Source organism: Rhipicephalus microplus, chromosome X (genome assembly GCF_043290135.1).
Source record: "Rhipicephalus microplus isolate Deutch F79 chromosome X, USDA_Rmic, whole genome shotgun sequence".
In the NCBI taxonomy this organism is placed as follows: domain Eukaryota; kingdom Metazoa; phylum Arthropoda; class Arachnida; order Ixodida; family Ixodidae; genus Rhipicephalus; species Rhipicephalus microplus.
In genome coordinates, this window is record NC_134710.1 from 77327402 (window position 1) to 77352761 (window position 25360).

Consider the following 25360-nt stretch of genomic DNA (forward strand, 5'->3'; position numbering starts at 1 on the left):
TTTTCAACGCCTTAGAGCTATATTAGCATGCGCACCAGTGTATGCCGTTAGAAAACCGTGATTAGCTCACTTGAATGTCCTCTTGTCCTTCTTTTGTTTCTCTTCGATTTCTTTCGTGAAGCTTGCTTGTTCTGTGGCATTGATGAACCATTCCGATTGTCTGCGACCTTCCAATTAGCACTGAAATCCCAGTGAACAACGCCAAGTCCTAGAGTGTCTGGGATTTTCTAATTGACACAAGCGACCTGGAATTGAACCTGAAGTCTGTTGAAACCTATTTTAATAAAAGGCGGAGCCTGCGAACCAGATCTTAGACAGCAGCTTACTACTCTCGGTGTACTCCTCAAACTTTCTCTGAAGGATGCTAAAAAAAGAAAGCTGACTTGCACAAACTGCACGATTTATTTATAATGAATTATGGACTCCAAGATACACATGTTTCGTGCAGGTGATACGTGATGCACAAACAGGAACTATAGGCAAGTGTTCTTCCAAAGCTACAGTATGCAACGCGTAGTTGCACAGAGTCAGTTTCACGAAGAAACTATAGCATGACGCTTCCCACTTGTGTTGCGATTTGCGCATTTTGTTTAGATTGTTTTCAAGGCTCTTACCGAATTCGCTGTTGCACCTCGTCCCCTTTTAGGTCTACTGACGGCGATCATGGCCCCTGCTAAAGTGCACACGCTCATGTTTGGACATATTCATATCAATTGTGATTTGTCAATGAGAAAAAGCCTTTTTTTTACGCTAAGATCGCCAGAACACAATGCCGTCGTACTGTAACTCTGACATATCATATAGCTGGTACGTGTCTGTTGGTCTTCTGGCTGACGATAGTTATAGCGCGAGAACAAAACGATGACACAGAGTCTTGTCTCTGTGTCGTAGTTTTGTTCTCCTTCTTGTCTCTGTGTCTTCGTTTTGTTCTCGCGCTATAACTATCGTCATGCCACACCAACTAGCCCAAGCTGCCACACTTCTGGCTCAAAGCCTCTCCGGGCGGCAGCGGCGTTGTAAGTGCACAGAATACACTGCAGATGTGGAAGCGTGATGCTGAAGAGTCCGAACGCGGAAGGATGGATGTGCGGCCAGAGCCACTTATCCAGCGACGATGTCCCACGGCGCGCGCTCACGAGCGTCTGCGGCCGTAAAATAACGCACTAACGAGCACGCGCGGGCCGACGCGGGGCGCCGGCGGAAGCCTTCTCGGAGGCAACCTATACTTTGCGCGGTCGCCGCGAAAGGGTTGGCCGCGCACCTCCGCCGGGGCCGATTAGGGCCCGGCAAGAGGTTGGCTGCTCCGCCGACGGCATTAGGCGCCAAATTAGACTGCGTGGGTCGCGGCTCCGATTCGCGGCCACGATAAGCGTCCCAAGATGGCCGCTCGTGTCTGCTCCATTGGCAGCGTGAATCCTGTTTGACAGACGGATACGTAACAGCTCTATAGAACCACGAGATATATAGCCGAACTTCTCCTTTTGCTGGCGTCCTAATGCCAGCAGCGCCTCTTCAAGCAGTGACGCGCCATCACGAAAAATAAACTCGGGTGAATAATGACAAGAGGATGTATTGCGGAGCGGTTAGATTTCATCGACCACCGACTACAGCGTTTATATCCATGGAAGCTCGCTCTATACGCGGAGCCAGGGGGGGCAGAGCTACCCACGCCACACCGGTGCACTCACAGGCGCGCCGTGGAGACTCGCTTTATTAAAAGCGTTTAGGGGCGGCTAAACGCTCTCAATCACGACGTTCGTTTCGCCCTGCTCCTGCTCTCGCTGCTGAGATAGCGAGGAGGAGTGTGCGAGGAGACCGTCACGATCACTGCGCGTGATCCGGCGGCGATTCATGCGCTCTTCTCGGCTACTCACTTTACGCGCGCCCACCGATCAGCGATGCTTTCAGCTCAATGGCGCTGTGCTGCTGGCCACTTCCGAAGTGATAGTGGGCTCTTTTGCGATCATTACTACCCCAGCTGTACGAAGCTGTTCGGTTGCGGAAGTCCGATGCCGACTAGCAGCAAACGATGTATAGGGCCATAGAATACGCAGATAAATTGTAATAAGTGAGAGTTCACACCTGTATAGTGCTCCCAACATGCACTAAAAACGGTTCGTCAAGAGCGATTTTATAGCTTTACGCAAACTGAGGTTTGTGCTCCCGCATTTCAGCACTGGGCCGTGATATCTTTGCGATTAAGGTGAATTCCAAAAAAAGATGGAGGATGCGGATGTATGGATGAAATGTTTTTTTTTAAGTTAGCAAGAAAGCAGCTTTGCGTGGTAATCGTGGCTCATTATTAGTAAACGGACACCCATTGTCAGTGCTGCGAAATGGATACAGTATTCTGATTGATTGATTTGTGGGGTTTAACGTCCCAAAACCACCATTTGATTATGAGAGACGCCGTAGTGGAGGGCTCCGGAAATTTTGACCACCTGGGGTTCTTTAACGTGCACCCAACGTGCACAACATTTCCGCCTCCATCGGAAATGCAGCCGCCGCAGCCGGATACAGTATTCTCATTTACACGGATCGCAATATACCAGACGCCGTGCACAGAGCCAACTCTTCACAATACGATGTCCAAACCACAATTAAGAACAAACATGGCACGCAACAAGGGCTTTGCCTGGCTCATAAAAGTATAAAATCTGACACCAATCGCAATGGACGTGCGTTACGCACGTCCATTGCGGTGGCTCCCACGCAATTGGCCATTATGCTACGCCATCTTTGTCCACCGATTCTCTCTTCAGGACAGCGCAGTGTTCCGATCAAACATTTTCGCTCAGTTTTTAGCGCGACTTTTGTCCATAATTTTCCTACGACGGCGGTACTCATGAATGTCTCTGAATATATAGACTGCGCGTTTTTTTTTTTTTGTATCGTTACGTCTCGATAAGATTTCTTTTAGCGGCTCACTTTCTCGGGGAATGGCGCGGGGAGATTGGCACTGTACGAGTAGATGAATACCGACTCGCCATTTCTTTCTTTCCTGGCCGTTTCTTTCTTGCTGATGTACTTCCCACATGACGTACCGTGAGTATATCGACAAAACTGGAGACGAGCAGTGCATAGAAACGTGGCACTTGATTCAGGCGCAGGCAGAGCAGGACGCAAGTGATGCAGGGACACGCCAGGTATGCTTGGGCGCCGGGCGAACTTCAGGCGTGGTCTCGTGCACCCGAGATCTCGCGCCGATAGCCACGCTGACGCGAGAGAAACAACGAGCTGCAGCCGAGCGGTCAACCAACGTCGGGGCGCGAAGGCCGTGCGGTGCTGCTCCCGTTGTGCCTAATTGCAGCAGCAGCGCTTCGAAACTGCGCGCGGCCGAGCCTCCGGTAACGGCCCGCCTCGCTGCGCCGCCTAAGATCTATGGCTCCAATCGTTCTCTCGATCGTCACGGCGCCCTAAACGAGCCGCTCCTTTACTGCAGCCGGGCTCTGCTTTTTCTTGTTCTTTCTCCGCTGTCATACAATCCGGTCTCGCCACGCGGGGAAAAGAATCGAGTGAGTGTGTATACGCCCCTGTGTAGTAACAGCGCACGTTTTATCTATGCAAAAAGGCGGTCCCCCCCCCCCCCCCCCTCTCTCTCGGCGCACGCATGTCGGACGAAAAATTCGCTTATGAATACAGCCTATTATACGGCTTTCGGAACAAGCAATAAATGCAGAAAAGATAAAAGGTTAGCAATTAGACAATATACTAAACTTGGGCCTGCCTACGCGCTCATCGTTCTTTTCGTCATCGCTCATTGATGCTTCGGTTGTTTTTATTTAATCGTTAAGCACCCCCCCCCCCCCCCGAAAAAGGAAGACGAAGAGTCTTTTTTAAGAGGGGAGGGAGGCTTTTCCATTAGTAACATCGTCGCCCTTTAGGAAAAAAAAATGTTACGAGAGCCTTATTTACACGCTCTCGTCTTCTGTCACCATATACTCGGCGTGAAGTAAGGCGCTCTGGGTGAGGTCCTCAGAGAAGGCGAAAGCAACGACCTGAGTCATTACAGTGGCTTCATGCGCGCGTCCGTGGTGTCCCGCCATTCGACGCGTTCCGCTGCGGCGCCTATTGTGCATAGCTGCCTGTTTGTGGCACGCAGCCGAGCGGTTCCGACCTGCAAGGCACCTGAGCGACTTAGTCAGCGCGCTCAGTGAGCCGTGGCGCGTTGCAGAGTCGTCATAAAGTAAAAACAAAAAGGTCAGCTGTGAGGAAAGAGAGAGAGATGGGCATCCCGAGACAAAGCAGCAGCCCACAAGGAGGAGGCTAGCCATTAGACAGGGCCAAAAATAAACCGGCCGCGTACATCCCGGATCGGAGTTTCTTTTCTAGCATCACGAGGTGACGCAATGCACGCGCGGGGAAAACACAGCCACCCGTCCGACTCTTCGAACCGACCTTCGCCGCGTTCCCCGTGGGTGCCACCGGAGGCCGGCGCCCAATTAGTGGTGTCACGTTCCCGACGACCACGGGGTGATTTGATCGGCCGGACCGAGGAGTCTGGTGGCCGGTGAGACTTTTTCGGGTTCACTGCGTCGTCCGCACGCGCAGCCTTAAGAGTTGCACACGCGATGCTGGTGCGCACAACACGAGAACGCTTGTTCCTGCTGCCGCGTGTGAAAGAGGCTGTGACCAACCGGCCAGGGCTTCCATCGGGGCTAACGACCGCCTTCGGCAGAATTGGTGCAAACAGTTGTCCTCACTACTCGACTGTCACCGCCTTCACTGCACGTATTCGGACTCTTGTATGTACTGCTCTTGCGCATCAGAACGACTTCCATGCCTGTTCGAGCTCGAAGACCTGAATCGTTTCTTCACCTTAACAGTGCCCTCGCAGGCATGAGCTCTTAGTGTAAGTGCTGCAGTCCGAATGAAAAGTGCGCCGCTGCGATTGACGTCGGCATTAAGATATTTTAACGTAACGCAACGGTATGCGTCACTGACTAGCAGTATAATGTCGCACGAATATAATGTTACGTTGTAGGGACTTGGAAGTGGCCTCCGCGATTAACTACCGTCGTACATTCTGGGGAGGCTAAGCGAGCTATCGGTTGAACCCCTGGCTTAATGATGCAAAATTTCAACAAGCAGCCGCCGCTTCATAGCTATGTGTGGTTGTTTAATGAACGATAACTTATTTTGTCATTGTTTACGAGAATGGTTACGAGTGGCTATTGATGTTCAAGCAAGCGTAGCATAAAAATATTTCAGTCAGGTTAACCGATGATGGAAGGTCGATTTTTTTTTTTTTTTGAAAACTGCTAGATTTATCGGCTCGCATGCCGCCGCACTGTCGTATTTGCGGTGTCGTGTGGCTCGCGCGTGGAATTATTGGAAGGGAACGCAGCTTACGTTTTTTTTTTTAGAGGCAGGAATTCACCTATTGTGTGCTCCATTCATTCCTTCGTGGTGATTTCATACACTCTATGTCGCACACGGAACAATAAGTGGACATCGAAGGGTCCAGCTTTTGCAGGGCGAATTGGATTTTTGAGTGGGTGGATGTATGTATATGAGCGCACCCATCACGTCGAGAGGGCTCGCGGTGAAGAGCAATGCTTATCAGCTGAGCGAAGTGGTTTTGCGTGTCCGCTACTGCGTCGGCGGAGAGCCACGTCGATGGAGGATGCGGCCCAAACGGAGACGCCGGAGGCCCCCGCTGCGCCGGTGCCATACGGGAAACGCGCCCGTGGTCCAATAAATACGCCAGTGGCGGCTTGTCAACGGCCGACCGTCCCAGGGACACCCGGTCTGCGCCGGCGCTCCCCGCGGAATGCCGTTATTTATCGGCCGCGGGACCAGGTGTTACAGGCTGGATGCTAAAGCTGTCAGGCCGGCCCATCGGAAGGGGCCGCCACCATTGCTGGCCAGGGCCACTGTCGCCGCCGGAGGAGGCCGCCGATGGGGCTGCCCTGCCGGAGACCTCGACCCACACGCACCCAACAAAGCCGCTCCGATCTTTGTCTCCCGCGTTCACCACAAAGCTACCTTTTTTGTTTCTTTCCTTCTTTTTTTCTTTAAGCGCCTTCATGGAACGTAGCATTTTTATTAGTCGTGAGCTGTAGTGTGCCTTATTCACATCCTTGTCTTTAATCTTGCCCCGTGCTTCAAGAACATTAAGCGAGTGAACCCATCCTTCGCTAATTTATTTATTCGTATTGCTTTCATCGGGTACATGTTACGGGTGTAAAATGGATACAATAATAACAAAAAAATTGACTCAATCCCTGCGCAGTGTTCTCCCGCATTCCCTAATTTTGCGAAGTACGGCATAGAGAGAGAGAGAGAGAGAAAAGTCATGAACGCCATAGTCCATCCAGTTTTTAGGACTCGGTAGATTTTTTTTCCCCTTTGGCTAAACCCTTCATATTCTATGTTTTACGATGCTTCATTGCCAGCACTGAAGCCATGCAACACAGCTGAGCATTTCGCTATCTCGCATCACTTGGTATACGACAAAAAGCGCCCAGAATGGATACACCTGATGATCACGGGAGGCGCAGATTCAATAGCTTCTGTGAGTGAGATTCCAACAAACGTTTAAGTGAAGGCACCATTATTCGTGTCATTGGGCGGCAACTGCTCACTGAATTTGTTGGGTGACTTCTTGTTTTAGTTTGTAAACTTTACGGAATAAAAGTAGCAACTCTCATGCGATTGATCCAGGAGAAGTGAAGTGGTGGTTTTTATCGTATACATAAAGACAGCTTTTAGCACATCACATCGAGGAAGGTTCCCGAATCGATTGGGCAGTATTTTTTATCATCAGCGCGATTGCATGCAGCGGCATTCAGAGTTGGTCCTTCACGCGGCAAACTAAGTTGGCCGCGTCCGCTAACGAACTCAAGGCTCGAAACAATCAGTCCGAAACGTACGACCAACGCAGATTGCGGGAGAACTCGAGAAAAGACATGTTGAAAAAAAGAAGTACGATCACGCGAGTAAAACAACCAGATATGTCACCAAATCGATACGGCAGAAGCAACTTTATTGAAATGCTTCCCGGAACTCACACGGCGGGAATCCAGCAGAATCCGTCGGGGGGCTTCCCGGGACGTCCCACACCTGTTGCGCGTCCAGCGCGCACGGCGGCGCGCGGCCTTCTGCGGCTGTGGAGCCCCGGCGGTCCGTGCGTGGCGCTGGTGTCGGCAACGCGCGCGCGGGCTCATTGAACACACCTACGGGGAAAAATCGCGCTCTTCTTTCGAAGGTTCGCCGCCCACGTGCGGGGCGGTCTTGCACGGGCGAGGAGCCAATCGGCCGGCGCACCTGAGGGGGACCGTCCAATGACGGCTGCTCGCCCCTACGTCATATCCACATCCGGGGCGGAGGGGAGGGAAAATGGCCCCTTATCTTTTTATGAACAAGTTGCGGGAAACATGCACGCCATTTGTTTGAGATAAGCGTCATGGAAGCATGAAATCGAGAGTAGCGCGTGTTCGGAAGGATCCATGCTGGGGCTCCGAGCGGCCCAGCTGGTTGCCCCACCGAACGGTGTGTCGTCTCGTACCTGCAGATACCCGGACCTGGGTCACAGTGCTCGCCGTGCTGTTCCACTCCACGATGAGTGCTCCCGTTTCGCGGACCGGAGACAGCAGCGATCACCCGCTCTGGGTCAATCCGTGCAACCTGCCCGACGACGCCAGGGGACACGCGGACCACCTGAGCCCGCAGGACGTACGCAACATGCTGGACGCAGTGGCCAACCGCGCCCGGGTCGCCAGCGAGGAAGCCGACAAGGCCAAGCGTCGATTTGTGAGTACCGGTGTCAGTGACTGTCTGTGTAGTGTATGTGCATGGGGTTTCAACACCGAGGCGCACGCGAGGAACCGACTCGCGGGTGCCTCGGCGTTGGGAGACCGACGGCTTCAACGAGAAGTCCGTCCTTCGACGGACTAGAAAGCGTGTCAGCGACCGCTGTGCGTTTTCATCGTGCAACCGGCCGGCGGCCCACCATACGCGTAATGAGCAGCACCAGCTGCTGGCAGACCGCCAGGCTTCTTCGAAGACCCAGATGCATGAGAGATGCTCCTATCACTGCGTTCGGAGAATGCTATTAGCTCGACGATATTAGCGACCCATCTCGCTGCTAAGGACGCGCTGCAAGCGGCCCACGCACGAAAAGGCATTCGGAGAAACCGCCGGCTTGTCAGGGAGGGCAGTCACTTTCCGTGCACCACGGCTGTCGCCACGGCCGGGCGAATCTCCCGCCCTCGGATGCGGCGCGCGAATTCTGTCTGCCGAGGAAGGGGGCGTGGCGCCATCCCGCGTGACTTCGAATTTAGCGAGAACGAAACGGAGAAGTGCTAAATTTCGCGCGCAAACTACGTTGCCAGCAGATTACGTTTCGTGCCGAAAGCGCCGCATCGACCTAATCGCGAACTGCATAGCAACCATTTCACGTGGCAATCATCAGCAGCGGACTGTATCACCACGCGGCATGCGCTGTCGTCTCTATAGCTGTCTGCTGCATTTACCTGGACAGTTAACCACGGAATCATGTATGTTTCTTAGATCAAATTGGAGAAACCATTATCCAAGCACTGGTCCAGTTTTCCTGCAGATGTAATGTATTCGCCCTTGTCTCTGTGGCATTCCGTTGTGGTGTCGGATGAAACAGTGGTGTCAGTACAGTGTTCTCTCTTAAACTGTTGTTCTTAACTTGACATGTAGGCCCAATAATGTTCATTATAGCTCCAGATTATCATCCGCTACTGTATTAACAAACAGGGCCATAGCATGTGCCTTCCCTGCAATTCGTTCCGCCTGCGCTAGCTGTGTGCGTGCCTCGCAAGTCGCCGGGACGAGCTAAATGTCGCCTCAATGAGCCGAGGGATTTTCGATACTTGCCGGAAATCTGAGTGGCACGCGGTCGCACTTCTCAGAAGCGTCGCGTGCATTAGCCTTTGCTCTGCTGCCGAGGGTTTTTTGAAACATAACGATGAGGATAATATGTGAGTGGGGAGCATGACAGTGCGTATATAGCCTGCTACTGGTGCAGCGATATACTTCAGCGCCAAACGAGAGATTGCAAGTTTAAGAAATAAGAGCGAGAATACACTACTTGGCACAATATGTCACTGTTCTTAAGTTTATTATGAACACTGTAGTCGCATGATCGAACGTCCATCTGTATAGTTTATGCAGGTTGTGTGCCTTACGAATGCTATATATATGAGCGCTAAGTTATGTGTTAAAAAAGATATGGGAAGGCAGCACAGGGCGAATATTAGCAGTGAAGGAATGTTCAGCAATGCATGTGGCTTCAAGGAGCTCTGTAGGAAGAAAAAACACTTTCGTAATAGCTTGATTATACGTCTCGTTTCAAGGTTCAACTATATACTTCCACGAATTTAGGTAGCTTGACAAATGACGGTGAAGAGGCGACGCTTACTAGTTTTCTAGGAGAAAATTTGTTTAGAACAAAGCAATACTAACTCCGCCGCTATAGAAATTAAAAAAATAGAAACAAACTTTTTAAGAGAGATAGATAAAAGCGCAAACAACCAGGCTCGGTCGTTTTCGATGCGCTCACTCAAAACCAATGCCATTCTCCGCCTGGTCAAGTGACACAGTGTCCTCGATAAGCTATAGCTTGTTCCGAGGTTAAATGGACAATTTTCAAAATAATTGACACGTTCGCTTTCTCGCAAAGACATTTTCCAGCGCAAACTTTTGTTAAAAAGTACTGTCCCTCTTAGTGTGTTCACCCCTCCACTTTTCCGCAAAGGTGCCAGAGCGCCACGTATGCGTTATTCAATAAGTTACCGCTGGAACATCACGCCTCATAGTAAGCTCAAGTGCTCTTTCAATTCGTTTCTTCTTTTCTACTTGCGGTTCACTGTGAAAAAAGGACAAACCAAAGTAGGCAAAAGCAGGGACGCGTGTTGAATGGAATAACCACAACTGTGGTTAGACGGTGAGAGTCCACCTCCAATCCAGGAAGTGCTGGGTTTCCCATAAAGGACGCTATGCCGTGCTCCGTTATGAGAACGACTTTTTTAACTTTAAACGACGCTTATAAGCATGCGCGTGAGGTTATTTGGCTGGAAAATGTATTTATTCGCGCATGCGCAGTAACACTGTTGCAAATATCTGCGAGAACTGTTCATCACTGGCCGGCTTCTCGTGTATGAACTGTTCTTTCAACACGTGTCTTCTAAAGCGGCGAACTGAATTAACGAGGACGCAAATTTTCTCTTGCATCTCGCGTAAGCAACCTTCGACTCTGGTGCTCGTGGTCATACAGGGACTCGCCGTGTAACTGCGTCTGCCGCGGGAAACTGTCTCTCCCTTCGACGAGCCCTGACCGTTCCACCTGTGCCAGCAGTCTGACGCGGCTATGTGGCAAAGTTGAGAAGTGTGGCAGTTTGGGCTAGTTGGTATGATATGACGATAGTTATAGCGCGTCGTTCTGTTCTCGCGCTATAACTATCGTCAGGCAAAGCTGAGTTTCACCTGAGCTGCATGGTAGATTAATGTTTGCAAAGTGTATATTGAACAAGTGCTGAAGAAGGATGTGTTCTAGTTAGAGTTTCTCATTCGCTTAGCAGCAGTACCGATTAATATTTACATTCAATGAATGCGAACCCGCGCGAAATGTGTCATTCATTACAACCACGTGTTTCCTGTCACTGAATGGAAAGAACGACGGTGTCGATTGCTTTCTGTCTTCAAGGACCGCATGTTGAAGTGGTAGAACAAAGAACGTCGCTGAATCGCCAACGACATTTAAGCCCCGATCTTTCTTTGGGTCTCCCACTTCATTGGATTTTTTTCTCTTTTCTTGCGTCTGCATTGAGGGTCAGGGAACGAATTTCGCCGTGAAAGTGCTCGAGGCATGGCACCGTCCTAAGGGGTGTAGTGCGAGCTCCTGACGGGCCCCATCAGATTCAAAAATACCATAGCAAGAACGCTCGCGCCCTTCCAATATTCGTGGACAACATGTCCATGTCTTAGTTTTTTTTTTGCTTAATTACGCTTCGTTGTCACAGTATTGGTAGTTAAGATCAAAACATGTAAACTTCGCCGAACGCGACACAAAAGCTATAGAGTGGCCGCGGAAAGTCGTACCGTGAGACCGCTGTCGCCGAAAGCCGGCCGCCTTTGTGAGCCTTTCCTTCTTCACCCTTCTCGCATTCGACACGGGCACGGTTACCTGTTGTCCCTTTTCCGTAAAGAACCCTGGGAACTTGAAACTAACTTCGTCGGAGTGCTGAGCTTTCCGCGCAGTCACGGTGGTTCTGCGACAGCTAAACTGGCTTGATTGACGCTTGCGATACCGCGCGACCATCACTTTGATCTTACCGAGTGCCCTAATTATGTCAGTGAGATCTCGTACTTAAAAATAAGAAAAGTATGATTTCGTGACCCCGGTGTTCCACAGATGTGAATTATGTTTATGCGATGGACATCAGGGGAGGGCAACTTTCCAGAAATTCTTGGAAAATTGTGAAGTGGCGGCGCTTTTGGCCATAAACAACCCTTTTCTCTGTTTGTTTGTTTGACGAGGACGGTGGAGGAGTAAAGCTGTGGGAGAACCAGAGCACGCGAACCCCCGAGAAGAATAGCGAAAGAAAAGAGCGTCGCCTATTCTTTTGCGGTGGTTTGCGTCGTATAATTTGCTTGCAGAGTGCACCAACTCAACAAGTTTTACCAAAGCTGCCGGTGCCGGCATTGAATACCCCCTTCCCCCCTCCCCCCCTTTCTACTTATTCTCGTGCGTCCTCTCTCAGTCATGGTATGCAGACGCGGTGAGCCTTTGGAGGGATTCACTCTGCTCAGTGCCCATCTCTGCCCGGAGGCAAGCTAAACATGTTGGGCTTTTTCGAATAGTTGGCTTGCAGTGCGACCACTTGAAATTATTTCAGTTGGCTTATGACGCCATCGATACGTAGGGATATCTATGTTAAGGTAAACGACGTAAGGAAAACGAACTGTTTCGCCGCACCTTTAATGCGACATAACCACCCCGGGCCTCGTAAGACGATTGATTGAACGTCTCGTGGGTAGCGTAGAGCAAGCTATTAAGTTCGAATAAGCACTATGGTTACGGTGATACCAACAGCACATTGTTCCATGCAATATCTGACGCGCACCTTATTTAAAACACTATAGCGTCATCAACGATGTTCCGTCACTGAAAAATTATACCGGACGTCAACGTTTCGCTCGACTCACAGGGTTGAGGAGAAAAAGGCAGGGAGGCCAACCAGACCCGCGTATGGTTTGCTACCCTGCGCTGGGAGAAGGACAGTAAAGGATCAAAAGATCGTGAGCCTGCGAAAAATCTATGAGAGGTTGCAATCATCCAAAACAAAACCTCTCCCACAAGCGGCACTTGAAAACGATGTATACCGTTCGAAAAAATGTTGCGCGTGGTTTCCGGGGGAGAACGAGCGCGACAAGGTGACGTATCTGCGCTGAAGAGCATCGATGGGCGAAATACGTCGAGGTGCAAGAACACTTCCTTCCTGGATGTGGTCCAAAATTCGCCGCCATTGACCGGCTCGGCACGCGCAAGCAAAAGCCAGGTCGTGGTTGCGCAGCCATTCACCTCAAGCGCCGCCAAAAAGTAGGCGCCGGCGTACCTAAATATAGCTCTTGCTGCACAATGCGTGCTCGGCCACGAAATGGCGTGTTTACTAACGGGCCGCGAGGTCGCTAGCACCGAAGCCCCATGCTCGGACTCCCGGGCGACAACAGTGGTGGCCGCTTTTGTCGGTGAATCAATGGGAATGTATATACTCTCATCGACATGCGCAAGGCAAACGGGGCACGCTCGCGTAGATGGTGAGACCCCGGCCCCAGGGCTGAACCCCTTCCTTATTCTGCATCCTCTCTGTGTGTACAGCTCATTTTGTGGGCTTGTTTTGTCGACATTTTGGCGTCAATTTGCTCGCTGGCAACGAGGCAACAATAAGATTGTGACTTGTAGTAAACCATGCGTGGGAGAAGTGCATGAGGGGGAAGAACTCATCGAGATGCATGCGCCATCGTTCTCTTAAACAGCCACGCGTGCCTTGGTGGATGACGACATCCGTTTCTTGCTTCAGGGCGTCTCAACCTGGCGGTGCCCCGAGCGTTGATGACGTTACAATTGCGTTGTACCGCGCCCCTGCCCTTGACGTCGGTGAACTCCAGGAAGCATTCTGTGAGCGAGCCCGTCTGGCGGCGCTGCTTCGTTTTTGCTTTAGCTCACGAAAGGAGGGCATTCCCGGCTGAGAGCGTGTCTGGCTGCTACTTCACTCGCGTTGGAGCAGCTTCTAGTGTAATCTCCCTTCAGCTTACGTAGCCGGCCGTGTATACACTGCGAGCCCGGCCCACGGAAGTCAGCGAGGTCACCGCCGTGGCCCCTGTTTAGCGCGGGAGTTTGTGTGGGCATCTTCAGACCAATTTGTTTCGGCGGGCGAAGAATTCCGGTAAATGGGCTCCCAGCGGTCGTTTTGCTCACTGCCGTTAACGTGCGAACAAACCGAACCGCTGACAGTTAACACTGTAAAGCCGCCAAAGCACCCAGGAACGCCACTTTACGACGCTGACGTGGCCCGCTCTTTGAGGTGATTCGTGCGAGCGCCTCTGACCGAGAGCCGCCGTTCCTGTGCGGCGATGGGCACCGCATCAATCAAGAGGCGCCTGTGACGCGTGTCGAGGCATTGCATTCGTTATGGACGTAGTGGCGCGTAATTTCCCTGTCAAGGTGCCTGATAAAACGGGTGCTGGTGAGAGTGACTCCCCGAGGAGGCGCGCGTAACGTATAAACGCGTGGCGAATTGACTCGTGCGCGATTCTGCTTGCCTCGCGAGCCGCAATAGTTTCGCTGCAGCCACTCTCCGCGTGCCCTCAATGGAGCGCAGCCATCGACGATACAATAAAAAGCCCGACCAGTGGTGCGTAAAAAAAAAAGGAAAGCGCTGGTTTGGCCGTCAAGGACGCTGTCGCTAATCCTCGCGGTATATTGGTTTCGTGACGTGCGCCGGGGGTGATTTTGAAGAATTTTAACGACCGTGTTCGAGGCGCGAACGACAAAGCGTGCGCGATCTCGCAGCGGTGGTCTATGCACGCTTTTTTTTTTATACCTTTTCGGGATCCGCTGACCTGCAGCATTCGGCCCGATCAACTGGAGGGGGATGCGCCATTCAAAAGCTCGTTAAAGACCACTCGCTCGCTATAAAACAGGGCGCGCAACGCTGTTGGCGCTCTCGTTGAGGGCTCTCTTCGTTCTCACCCGGGCGTTGAAAATTTGCGACCGCCTAGACACGTTGTTTATAGCTTTCCTTCGTTTTTCTTCGTCCGCTCTTTCTCCCACGGTTTAAACTTGCAAATCGGCCTTACAAATGAAACGTTCTCACTCCGCGGCTCAGGGATCCGATTGTAGTGATTTTGGAACGCGTGTGCCTTTCCTGCAGGGCCTGTATCACCGATCTGACGTGTGATACAAGTGAGCGGGAAGGGAACAACTTCAACGCGTTCAAGCTTATTCCACTTTGAGTAGAAGGCTAAAGTCGAAATGCGATCGCGCAGTCTTTGTGGCTCCCCACGGGCGCTGCAGATGAGCCGCTTCATTTTTGTTGCACGTGCTCAGATCTTCAGCTGGCACTTACTTTCTTTTTTATTTGCGGGACAGGCTGCCTCGAATTCAGACTTGGACGAGCGTGCTCGCTCCGTGGTGCGTGCCCATGCGTACGTCGCCCCGAGGGTCGAGAGACCGCGCGCCGGTTCGCTGTCTGGATACGACGACCCCGCGGCGGACAATGATACTGACAATGAGTTCGAACGCCTCTGCCGGGTTTTGACCGCACAGCGGCGATGCTGACAATCGGCGGAAGCGTCTGATCGGGCACCGTCATTAAATGTTGTTGCCTCACGTGCGGAACCGCGACAAGTGGCGGCGAAAGAAGTGTCTAGCGTGGGCTGCCTACTGAAAAGCAAGAGTAGATGCGGGGGCGGCACTATTCAAGGGATTCTTCTCTTGTGTTCACCGTCATTGTCGATATGAGGTGTCATGTGAAATAAGTATGGAGTCTGCTTCGGAACTTGTAGTCTGGCCCTTAAATTGCTTTGGGGGTGAAAGTGCCGAAGATAACAATTGCCTCGGATTTGTTTGCCTCAATATTTCACGCGAAAAGAACGAACCAGTTCGATGGCGCAAAGGACGAGAAGATACAATGAGGGTTGCTGCGGGCTTAGTCGTATCCCAGTTCCATTGACAGGGTACAACGTGGTCAAGGTCAGCGCACAGCGTGATTTCGATCTGACCTGCAGTCGCCGTTGACGAATGGTAGTTCGCGCACAGCTTCGGGCGCGGATGCCAGTGCCTTCAGACGGTGTGCATTCGCTGATGTCCAACGCAGACCACAACCAGTCTTTTCAATTATTGGTGAATGACTGCAGGTCGACGGTGCTAGAGGGCCTCGCGCCACGTGGAAATGGCTCAGTTCAAGGGGGGGGGGGGGTGTTCAAGTTAAGCTGTTGGACGATATGAAGCTTTATTTTGTGGTTTCTCACATTAAAACGAATGGGGATCTGCCTCAGCAAGTTTTCACAAAACCACCCCTCGAAACGCCAAAGTCGTGGAAGGGGATCACACAGGCGTGCGCGAGATGTCTTCCGCCTGTCTGGAGTTCTGTGGGTTGTTTTTGCATGAATGCAATGCTAGTAATCCCGGGTATGTTTGCCAAAATTTTGCAGTATTCGTCATGCCGTTTTTATTGCAATGGACAAAACTGGTTTTTGAAGTAATTCGATTCGACATCGGCGACGTAGTTCAAACACCTGTCGGCCGAAATCACTAGGTTCATAGGTCAAGTGGATCACTACTGCGATGATATACTACATGCCACAAGTTCTTCGATGTCTTGCCGATGTAGGCCCAGCTGAGTTAGAGAACTGCGTTTTTGTGGTTACTCCTTTTCACCGTACTTGACGCCCCAGTTCCACAAAGACATTTATAAAAACCACCTGCTGAAAATATACTGAATTCGTCTACTGATTTTGTGGACTGTTCATTTATGGACGGCCTATATCTACGTTAGCTTGCACATTATGATGACAATTCATGATTTATACATGAATTGTGTCTCTAGAAGTCCAACCGCAAGTAAGCCTTGTTCGCCATGTTCAAAACTGGCTGACCAAGAATCAACGCCTAGTTGTATCGGGCGCTTGAGAAGTGCAAGTGGATAAGTTCCCAGGCAGTTGAAACCGCTAATCCTCGGGAAGTACACGTAGGCTGTTTGTTGTTCGAATCCCCTTTTATGAATGGACTTCGGTGTCTTCATTCCGGCTCTTTCTAGCCTGTCCTTTGTGCGGGAGTACTTTAGTTGACAGGGCCTATTCAGAAAGATGGATTGTGCGCCGAACAGCCAGAGCGGCCGCCTATGGGTTCCCGTCCACCCACGTCGGTCAGGCGGCCAGCTCCCTGGAAGTGGTTTCGCGCCGGCGCGAGGGACCGCTCCCAGAAAGGGCAAAGCCGCCGAGGCAAAGGACCGGCGCGTTAACCCCGGGCCAGGTCGTGCTGCAGCCGCGTCGGCGGATGTTGTGCTCGCTCTGCGAGCCTTCCGGCGGCGTGGTGGCGTGGGAGCCCGGGCCGACGACGCTTGTCCCCCGCGGAGAGAAGTAACACCGGGCCTGCGTCACGAGCGCGTACACACCCTGGACGCGATTACGCGGAATCTGCGCGACCCGATTGCTCGGAAGACGTGCGTGCGTGTGCCCTACTCCCCGGTCGACGACAACGTTTCCTCGTTGTTATGCAGCGCTGCACGTTGCGAGGCTATGGGAGGGTGAATGTGGCGCTTCAAACTGATGCGAAAGTCGGAAAGGTGCTGAATATACGTTTGAAATAAGAGCTCATCAGCACGGTATACTTCTGCTAGAGCAACACTGCTTTGGATTAATGAGACTGCTCTGCGTTAATAATCGTGGTGTGTAGCGCAGACTCAAAACAGACACGCAGAAACACCAACTATATATAGCCCGAGACAAGACCTTCTGCTTCTGATTATTTGCTTACGCCCGTTGCCCGTGACAGATAGCTTCTTCGCGAGCCTTCCAAGGACACCTTCGACATTACAATGTCCGACGGATAGGCGTATCTGTGTCCGAGCAGCAGTCGGCGCGATTACCACTATCTACCGGGCTGCATATATTAGGCGCCCTCTTCCTCTTCTAACAACTAGCACCACCACTTGAGTGCATTGAAGCTTTCTGGATATCTCTCACGCTCCGGTTGACCTGCGGGGGCGTGCGTGCGTCGCCTGCGAGAGGGGACCCCGCGCGGTGACGCAGCGCGCGACAAAAAGTATCCAGTGCGCTGTGTCGGCGCGGGCGTGCGTGATCTTCCGCATGAACGAAACGTGGCTGTGCGCCGCGCGTAGGAGAGGAGAGGCATGAAATGAGTGCCTCTATGCAAATACGTCACGTCCACCGCTCAAAGCCGCACCGCTTCAGGCGCGCGTGTATTTAGCGTTTGTATAGCTACCAGTCTTCCATGCTGTATAACAGCACCGAGCACACCTGGGCGCGCCTACACTCTCCGCGGGAACCTTGTTTTCCAGGAGCCGTCGTGTGCAAGGGCGCGATCCGATTTGAGCTGAGCGCGAGCTCCGGGAATGCGCCAAGGCGAAGGTTCGACTGTACCTTGACGTCCTTTCGTCGCAACGCTGCGCGATGACATACACTTTTTGACTCTTCGTGACCCGAGCAGGCCGATTTAACCTGCTGACTTGATTCCCGACCGGAGCCTGCGATTCTGTTTCATTTTCCCGTCGCCGTGGTCTTTTTTTGTCTGCTTTCACTTAACCTTGTCGAACCAATAGAGAGTTCAAGAGATTAATTACAACTAAGCGTATGGTTTCTCTTTTTACTTTTTTCGGTGATGCAAGGCAAAGTTGAGACAAAATAGTTAGTATAAATATAGTTTCTTAGTAAATGCTTCGTTCAAATCGTATCAGTTGAACTTTATTTCGGCATATTGAAAATGCAATAGGCTATCGGGCGAAGTTTTACACTCCGCATGACACTACTTGAGCGCCTTTGCGTCGTATTTTCGGCATTGTACCGCTTGGTTCCTTAGGTAGTATACCTATATAATTACAGGGCAGACACTGGCGGTCCATATTTTGCCCTGACTCGGGACGACAACTGCGAGGATGAACGCTGCTGTGACAACCCACAAATAGCCTCAGCGAATTACGATAAACGGTGCTTCACGTTCACCACTCGATTTGAGCGGTGGCACCGAGATTGTCGGGGCGTCCGTATAACTTGCCGTGTGTGCTGGCGGCAGCACTGGTTCTTCCGTCATGGAATGCAGATTATCAAAACACCCGGCGAGTGTTTTTACGTGCAACTGGTGCACGCCCATTGTTGCCCGGAAAGTTTGACGCTACACACACCTTCGTACCTGTCAGCGCGCCGATGAAGTCACACTCTCATTACACTTGTGCGAGTGTGACAGCGTTCTTCTCACGCTCCAGCGCGCACCTTGCCCTGACGCACGAATTGGCACCCGCGATGAGCAACCGGGCTGCCTTTCAGCCCCTTATTGGGTCTTCCATAAATAGCCACTGCTAGAAAAAAGAAGACCCACCGCGACGAGAAGGATTGACGGCATCACTGGTGGCTGACAAAGATTAGCGCTCTGTAGGGTGCACGTCTGCGAGGAACGCAAAGCATGAAGCGGCCACTTGTCCGCGCCATTTGTGTGTGAACGCATGGAAGAAATCAACTCCCAAATGAGTAGATTGAATGATAGATATGTTGGGTTTAACGTCCCAAAACCACCATATGATTATGAGAGACGCCGTAGTGAAGGGCTCCGGAAATTTCGACCACCTGGGGTTCTTTAACGTGCACCCAAATCTGAGCACACGGGCCTACACCATTTCCGCTTCCATCGGAAATGCAGCCACCGCAGCCGGGATTCGAACCCGCGACCTGCGGGTCAGCAGCCGAGTACCTTAGCCACTAGACACCGCGGCGGGGCTCCCAAATGAGTAGAGTGGCTCCTTAATTATAGGGTGATGTCGTCTTCAAGAAACATTTTCTATAGAAGAATGAATGAATGAATGAATGAATGAATGAATGGTACAATCTGGGTGATCACACGCAATTAGCAGAACTAAATTCATAGTGTCTGACCTCTCTTTTATGCCGTCTTTTGAATTTTGGTATTCACTGTACAATCCACAACCTGTCATAAATGAACGGTTTGTTTGCTAATGTACTCGTTTAGTGCACGTAAGCCACTACAGATATACTGGTTCCTTATTCCACACACCGCGCACTTTTCCTTTCCATATTATTCGATATATATATATATATATATATATATATATATATATATATATATATATATATATATATATATATATATATATATAAATAAGAGGGAGACAGGGGAAACATAACCAAAATTAATTTAAGAATGTAACAGTGTCACAAGTCACATCTTAACCAATAAAAGTTCAGGGCCAACATCTCACTCCCACCCATCACCAACACGTCCAGAAAAGCAAGAAGGGATAAAACGTTTTGGATTGAGTGTTCCAATTTGGGTCCACACAGCGAGTTCACGGAAGGCTCAAGCAAGTGTGTTTGTCACAGGGTCGCATTACAAGCCGGTTCGCTGTCAAAAGTCTCGTATCGCCACACGTTACTCTCGGTGTATTTAACCGCGTAATCATTGTTCGCACTTCAGCAATGGAAAGCAGCCGAGATCACCTCTTGGATCAGGATGATCGAGTGTACTCGGTGGCCAGCTTGGTCTCAAGCATCACTGTATCGGCGCGATGGTATAAGTTTAAACGCTATTACGGCAGTCATGCTGCAATTGTACGTGAACGTGCACTTTTTGACAGAAAGCAGCAGACGCGCGGTGCGGTCATTATCGGCGCAACGCTGTCAGCCACCAGACAAGAACAAAGCTGTCGAAAGTAAATGCTTGCACAATGCGATTAGTCATTGAATCTGGTACCATTTAGGCAACTTGGAACGGTCGGGGAACTTAGTTTGGGCACTGAATTGTGGCGTTCTGTTGAATTTTTGCTGAATGTCACCGCATGTGTCCTCACCATCAGCCTGACAACGCCCACTGCTGGGCAAAGGCCTTTCCCATGATCCGCCAATCGACCCGGTCTTGTCCTCAGTTCGGCTGCCGCGTTTTACCGGCCCACCTAACTTTCTGTCTTCCCTTCGTGCGTTTGCCTTCTCTGCAGGGAATCCAGTCAGTTACCCTTAATGACCAGCGGTCATCCTGTCTATACGTGCTATACGTGACCGCCCATGTCCATTTCCTCTTGATTTCAACTATAATATCGTTAACCCGGTTTGTTCCCTGACCCACTCAGCTCTCTTCTTTCTCTTAAGGTTACACCTATCATTTTCCTTTCCGTCGCTCTTTGCGTTGCGTCATCCTCAGTTTAAGCTGAACCCTCTTTTTAAGCTTCCAGGTTCTGCTTCGTGGATAAGTACCGGTAAAATGCAGCTGTTATATCATACTAGCAATCAGGTGATAGAGAAATGCGCGGAATACAACCAACCCTTATACATAGCTTCCGTAGATTACGATAAGGCATTTCACTCCGTCGAGATATTAGCAGTAATCCAGGCGCTACCCAAACAGGGCATCTACGAACCCTATATAAACATACCGGAAGAAATCTACAGTGGATCCACAGCCACCATAGTTCTCCATAAAGAAAGCGACAAAATCCCAATAAAGAAAGGTGTAGGGCAGGGAGACACACTTTCTCTAATGCCATTCACCGCGTGGTTACAGAAGTTTCAGGAGGGATAAGATTTACTGGAGGGTATCTTAGTAACCTGCGACTCTCTGATGACATTGCCTTGATGAGTAACTCAGGGGATGAATTACAGCTCATGAATACTGAACTGGACACGGAAAGGAGAAGAGTATGTTTGAAAATTAATATGCACAAAACAAAAGTAGAGTGGAACAGTCTCGGCAGTAAACAGCACTTTGCGATAGGTGGAGAAACGCTGTAAATTGTAAATGAATATGTCTACTTAGGACAGGTAGTAACCATGAATACGAACCCTGAAAGTGAAATAACTAGAAGAATAAGGATGGGGTGGGTCACATTCAGTAAGCATTCTCAAATCATCAATGCTAATCTGCCACTAACCCTCAAGAGGAACGTATATAACGGCATATGTATTCCTAGCGAAAGTTACTTAGTGGGAATTCTTATTGGCTGCTTGATCATTGCAGTCGCTATAGCACAGCCGCCGGCCTTGGTGAACACACTTTCGTCTAAGAGCAAGCCTTCTTTGAAACGTCCGGAGCCGCCGAGAACAGCCCCTGTAAAGACAATGGGTCCCATTCTGGTTGGGAAGCCCCCTGTACCAAAGGGCGCTCGTCTTTCGAGGAGGCGTCTTAACGGTTCTGCGCTAGCTGACCTTCGCTGTCTGCACGCAAGCGTTGTTGCTGCTGTTCGGAGGCACTCGCGCGCCGCCATCGAGACGAGGCCCTCGCCAGCAACAGCAGCAATGGCATTCCAAATATTCAATTCACATTCTTTTGGGAAAACAAGAGCTCGGCTCCGCTGGCCTAAAGAACCGGGAAGGGAGGAGGGTGACAGTTCAACCATGCAGCGGCTGAGCCAACCCATCCCTGTAATTAGCAAGGCTCGCTTCATCGGTGGCGGGTTCCCAAGCGAGCGCTGCTAGTTGCCGTGCACTAGAGATCACGCACATAGTACAGCGCAATGCATGCGGCACCAACAGGTGCCCCACTCAGGTCACCCCCCACCGCACCGAAACCCCCGTGCCACCCCACCCTCCAGCTTCGCCTCCTCCTTTCTGTAGGCCGCCCAACGAGCGCTGTCTGGTGCTCTTGCAATCAGCCGCTGAGGCAAGTTCCGGATTTGTGGCGCGGCGCGGCTAACCGTCCGCCTCTTCTTTGTCTGTTGCAGCTAGAGAGGACCTTCGCCGACTCCGAGTTCGAGGACTCGGTGGCCTCTTACATGCAGTCGTGGCTGCCCAATGTGCCAATGCCGACCGAAGATCACTTCAGGTCCATGACAGTGAGTACACATTTTCCGCTCAAATTTCAGCTCCCGTGAACTTCAGCTTGATTGTTCGATCTGCGCGAACCATCGTGAAGAGCGCCTGCATTGCATGCACGCACCTCTATACGCACTTCAAAATGTGTGCCTCATTCGTAGCCTATTTTACAGCGAACGTTCTTGTGAGATCAGAACACGGGTCACGTGCGGCGCCGTAGTTGTCCGCCGTCGCCGGTGTCCGCAACCATGCAGTATAGCAAAACATAAAAAAAAAGTTTAAAAACACCAAGCACACAATGGGATTCGAACCCGTATCGGCTGCGTGCCAGCTCAGTATTCTACCGCTGACCTACGCTGGTACGCTTTTTCTTTAATGAATGAAATTATCACCAGTAAAGTACACACAACACACTTCATCAGAAGTCAGGCAAACACACACGAGCGTCAAAAACGGGAAGCCACTACGGAACGGGGTCAAAAGTCTCAACAACACTGCGCACTTGAGCAGCTGCTTCTCGGAAGGCAGATCTCGTCGACCGTGGTGGCTCGGCGTGTCTATCAATCATGCGACTTTTCCATAGTGAATAAAGTCCCAACAACATAAACAGGTCATAAGGAGTATTATCAGTCAGACTCTTTTTGAAGCTGTGATTGGAAGTTCTTTTCTTAATGTTCTTTTTTAGAATGTCCCAAAAACAAAAAAAGCGTCACGACAATGAATAAAACAATGCTCTATAGTCTCAGGTTGGTTGCAGAGTCTACAATTCACTGTCCAGGGTACGTATATTGATCTTTCATTCAGCCACGTTTTCACTAACAGCGTGGAAGTGTGCAGTTTAAAGAAAAATGTTTTCACTGAAGGATAAATAAAGTTTTTTCATTAAAAATAAAGTTTTTTCATTTCATTCACTGAAGGAGATATCTACATTCTACTTACCCAAAATAATACATCGTCACCAGGCAAAAGCGAATATGGCTTTCGATAAATAGGTTCGGGGAAAAGGTTATTCACAAGTGCAGCGGTTAAATTTGTTCTGGCAATAGTGTAAAATACTCCAAGGTAAACCTGGCTTTCAAAAAATTGACAGTATCAATAATTTTTTTTCGAAATCCCCTTAGCAGTCGTTTCTAAAGTGGCCTTGGGCAGGCTTGGTGTCGGGGAAATAAATCGCGTTAATATGAGTAACAAAGCGTTTTAGAACATCAAAACAGCAACCAGGTGTCACACAATGCGAATCGCGTTACGAGTGGGTCGTCCAAATTCTCCAACCCATTAGAAAACTTGTTCTTGATCGCATATTAACTGTGGCGCATATCCACTTCAGGCATAATTATTCATTGTCGTCAGCCACTGATGAAAAAATTGCACGAAAGTCTTAGCAAGAGGATACCACGCTTCTCGGAAGAATGACGAAGGATAGTATAGTTAATGCCAACCTGTTACACAAAAATTGTGATTATTTATGACGTGGTGGGCACCGAGCAAGTGTGCTTGTAGCAGTAACCCAAAGAATATTTAGAAAAGGCTCTTCCAGCGTTTGCTGTTTTTCTTGCTCTTTCTCTTTTCTTCGAAGTTACCAGTGATCAGACGTGGTAAGCAGACGTGAGACAGGTGATATTAGACGTTGAGGTCTTCGGCTTTTAAGAGAGGATCACGACACATTTCGGTTGATTAAGAAAAACTGAAATAAAAATTACGTCATGCTAGTACCCTCGGCATGTTGAACCAATGGCTGGACTCCAGCTGACTCGTGAGTGATTCATCCCCCCCACCCCAGCTTCTCGATTGTGCTGGGTCCGCTGTGAGGTATACAACAAGATGAGACATCCCGGAAGAAATGCGTGGTTCTTAGTCAGGCATCGCCACTTTGAACGCATAAGCGTGATGACAGCGTCTTGTCGGGTGTATGCATGCCGGCGGCGAACAAAAGGCGGTTCAAGGAGCGGTCTACGGGCGCGTCACAAGTGGCGCCGAAGTCTTGGCCAGAACTGGTTCAGCCCCCGCGAACAGGTGCCGCTGTGCCGGCCGGGCGCGCTCGTCGAGCCGCCCTTTGTCTACCAAGGAGCGCCGCTTCACTCGGGCCACTCCAAGCCCAGCACTTGTGCCGAGGGCTTCAGCGGGCGCACGAAGAGAAGCGTCGGCACTTGTGTCTTTCGGCGGTGCGGCCACTGACCTCGCTGTGTTCTTGAGCATCGCCGCGAACCGCACTGAACGTTCAGCACTGCGCCACTAACGGCGCGAGAACTCTTGCTCACAGATATCTGTTCAGACAAGATTCGGACATGAAGCGAGCAGCGGGCGCCCTCTCAGACACAACGATACAATGCACGCCCGTTTGTAGTACGATGAGCTCCCCCGAAGAGCCTGACGTGGGGTGCGAACCTAGCGGGAGACGGGCCCGCCTCGGAAGCCACGGAATCCCCACTCACGGGGGTCCTCTAATAGGCGATGGGGAGCGCCACTGAATAGCTTCACAACAGAAGGTGGTGCACGCACGTAGCCGAGAACAAGACATAGCTCGGCTATCGCAGCGTTGACAGCGTGGCGATTTGTTGACACCGGTCCTACCGAGGGAGGCCGCACAAGTCACGGCGATCAGAGGAGATAAAGTGTGCAGATAGAGAAAGGCTGCTGTCGTCAAAGTCCCGCTGCGCGAAAGCCGGTGTCCCAAAATGGCCAGTCGTGGCCAGTCGCTTGCCATTTTTTTTCCCACGCCCGCGCTCTCTAGTGGGTGCCCTAAGGCGGTTATACCGGGCCGGAACAATTGGTTGGAATGCGGGTCCCGTTTTGTTTCTGTTTCCCGCGGGAGGGTGTGTGTTCCCGCACCGTATCCCGTGGTGCGCTCCCCGGGTGGCCCCCCTTAGAAGCGCAAAAGTGCTCGGTGGTGCACGGTCAAGTGAACGCGTCGCGTATACGCTTGCGTCGCGACTAAAGACCCACTGCTCACGCGAGCTGTCCTTTCTCGTGGATGTCTCGTTCACTCATAGATGTTAATTTTCACGCCGAGCCCTGACGTCTCTTTGAGACGAGTGAAGGCGTCAGGATACACTTTCATCTAGATGAGTCAAACGTTTGAGATTACAAAGGTCATCTCGGAGTTGCTGCATTGGTTTGTCTGTCTGACCTGTAGGGGGTATTTTCTGTCGATACCGTTTACTGCGAGAGCGATTTGATGCGACTATGGCTAGCAGCAAGTGCTCTGAAGGATTGCAGCCAGCAAGGAGCGACGGCGGCAGCCGATAGGGGACGCTGTCGGGCTCAACAGCCGCCGGCGCAGGTGACGCGCGCGAAAGGCCCGGTTTGCCCGAGGCGCTGGCCGCTTGGAGAG

The 25360-nt window shown here is 51.0% G+C and overlaps 1 protein-coding gene across 3 annotated transcripts in view; it reads left to right on the forward strand.

The window, feature by feature from the left end:
* The window catches only part of LOC119175993 (uncharacterized), a 174479-nt gene that overhangs the window by 144637 nt on the left and 4482 nt on the right, over nt 1-25360 (forward strand). For 2 of the 3 annotated variants that reach the window (XM_075877171.1, XM_075877170.1), the window contains exons 2-3: nt 7517-7755; nt 21939-22049. In XM_075877171.1, coding sequence (XP_075733286.1) covers nt 7564-7755; nt 21939-22049 — 303 coding nt within the window. In that variant the 5' untranslated portion in view covers nt 7517-7563. Of the gene's footprint in view, nt 1-7341; nt 7756-21938; nt 22050-25360 lie in introns of those variants that run through there. The other variant, XM_037427088.2, reaches the window with a different exon arrangement.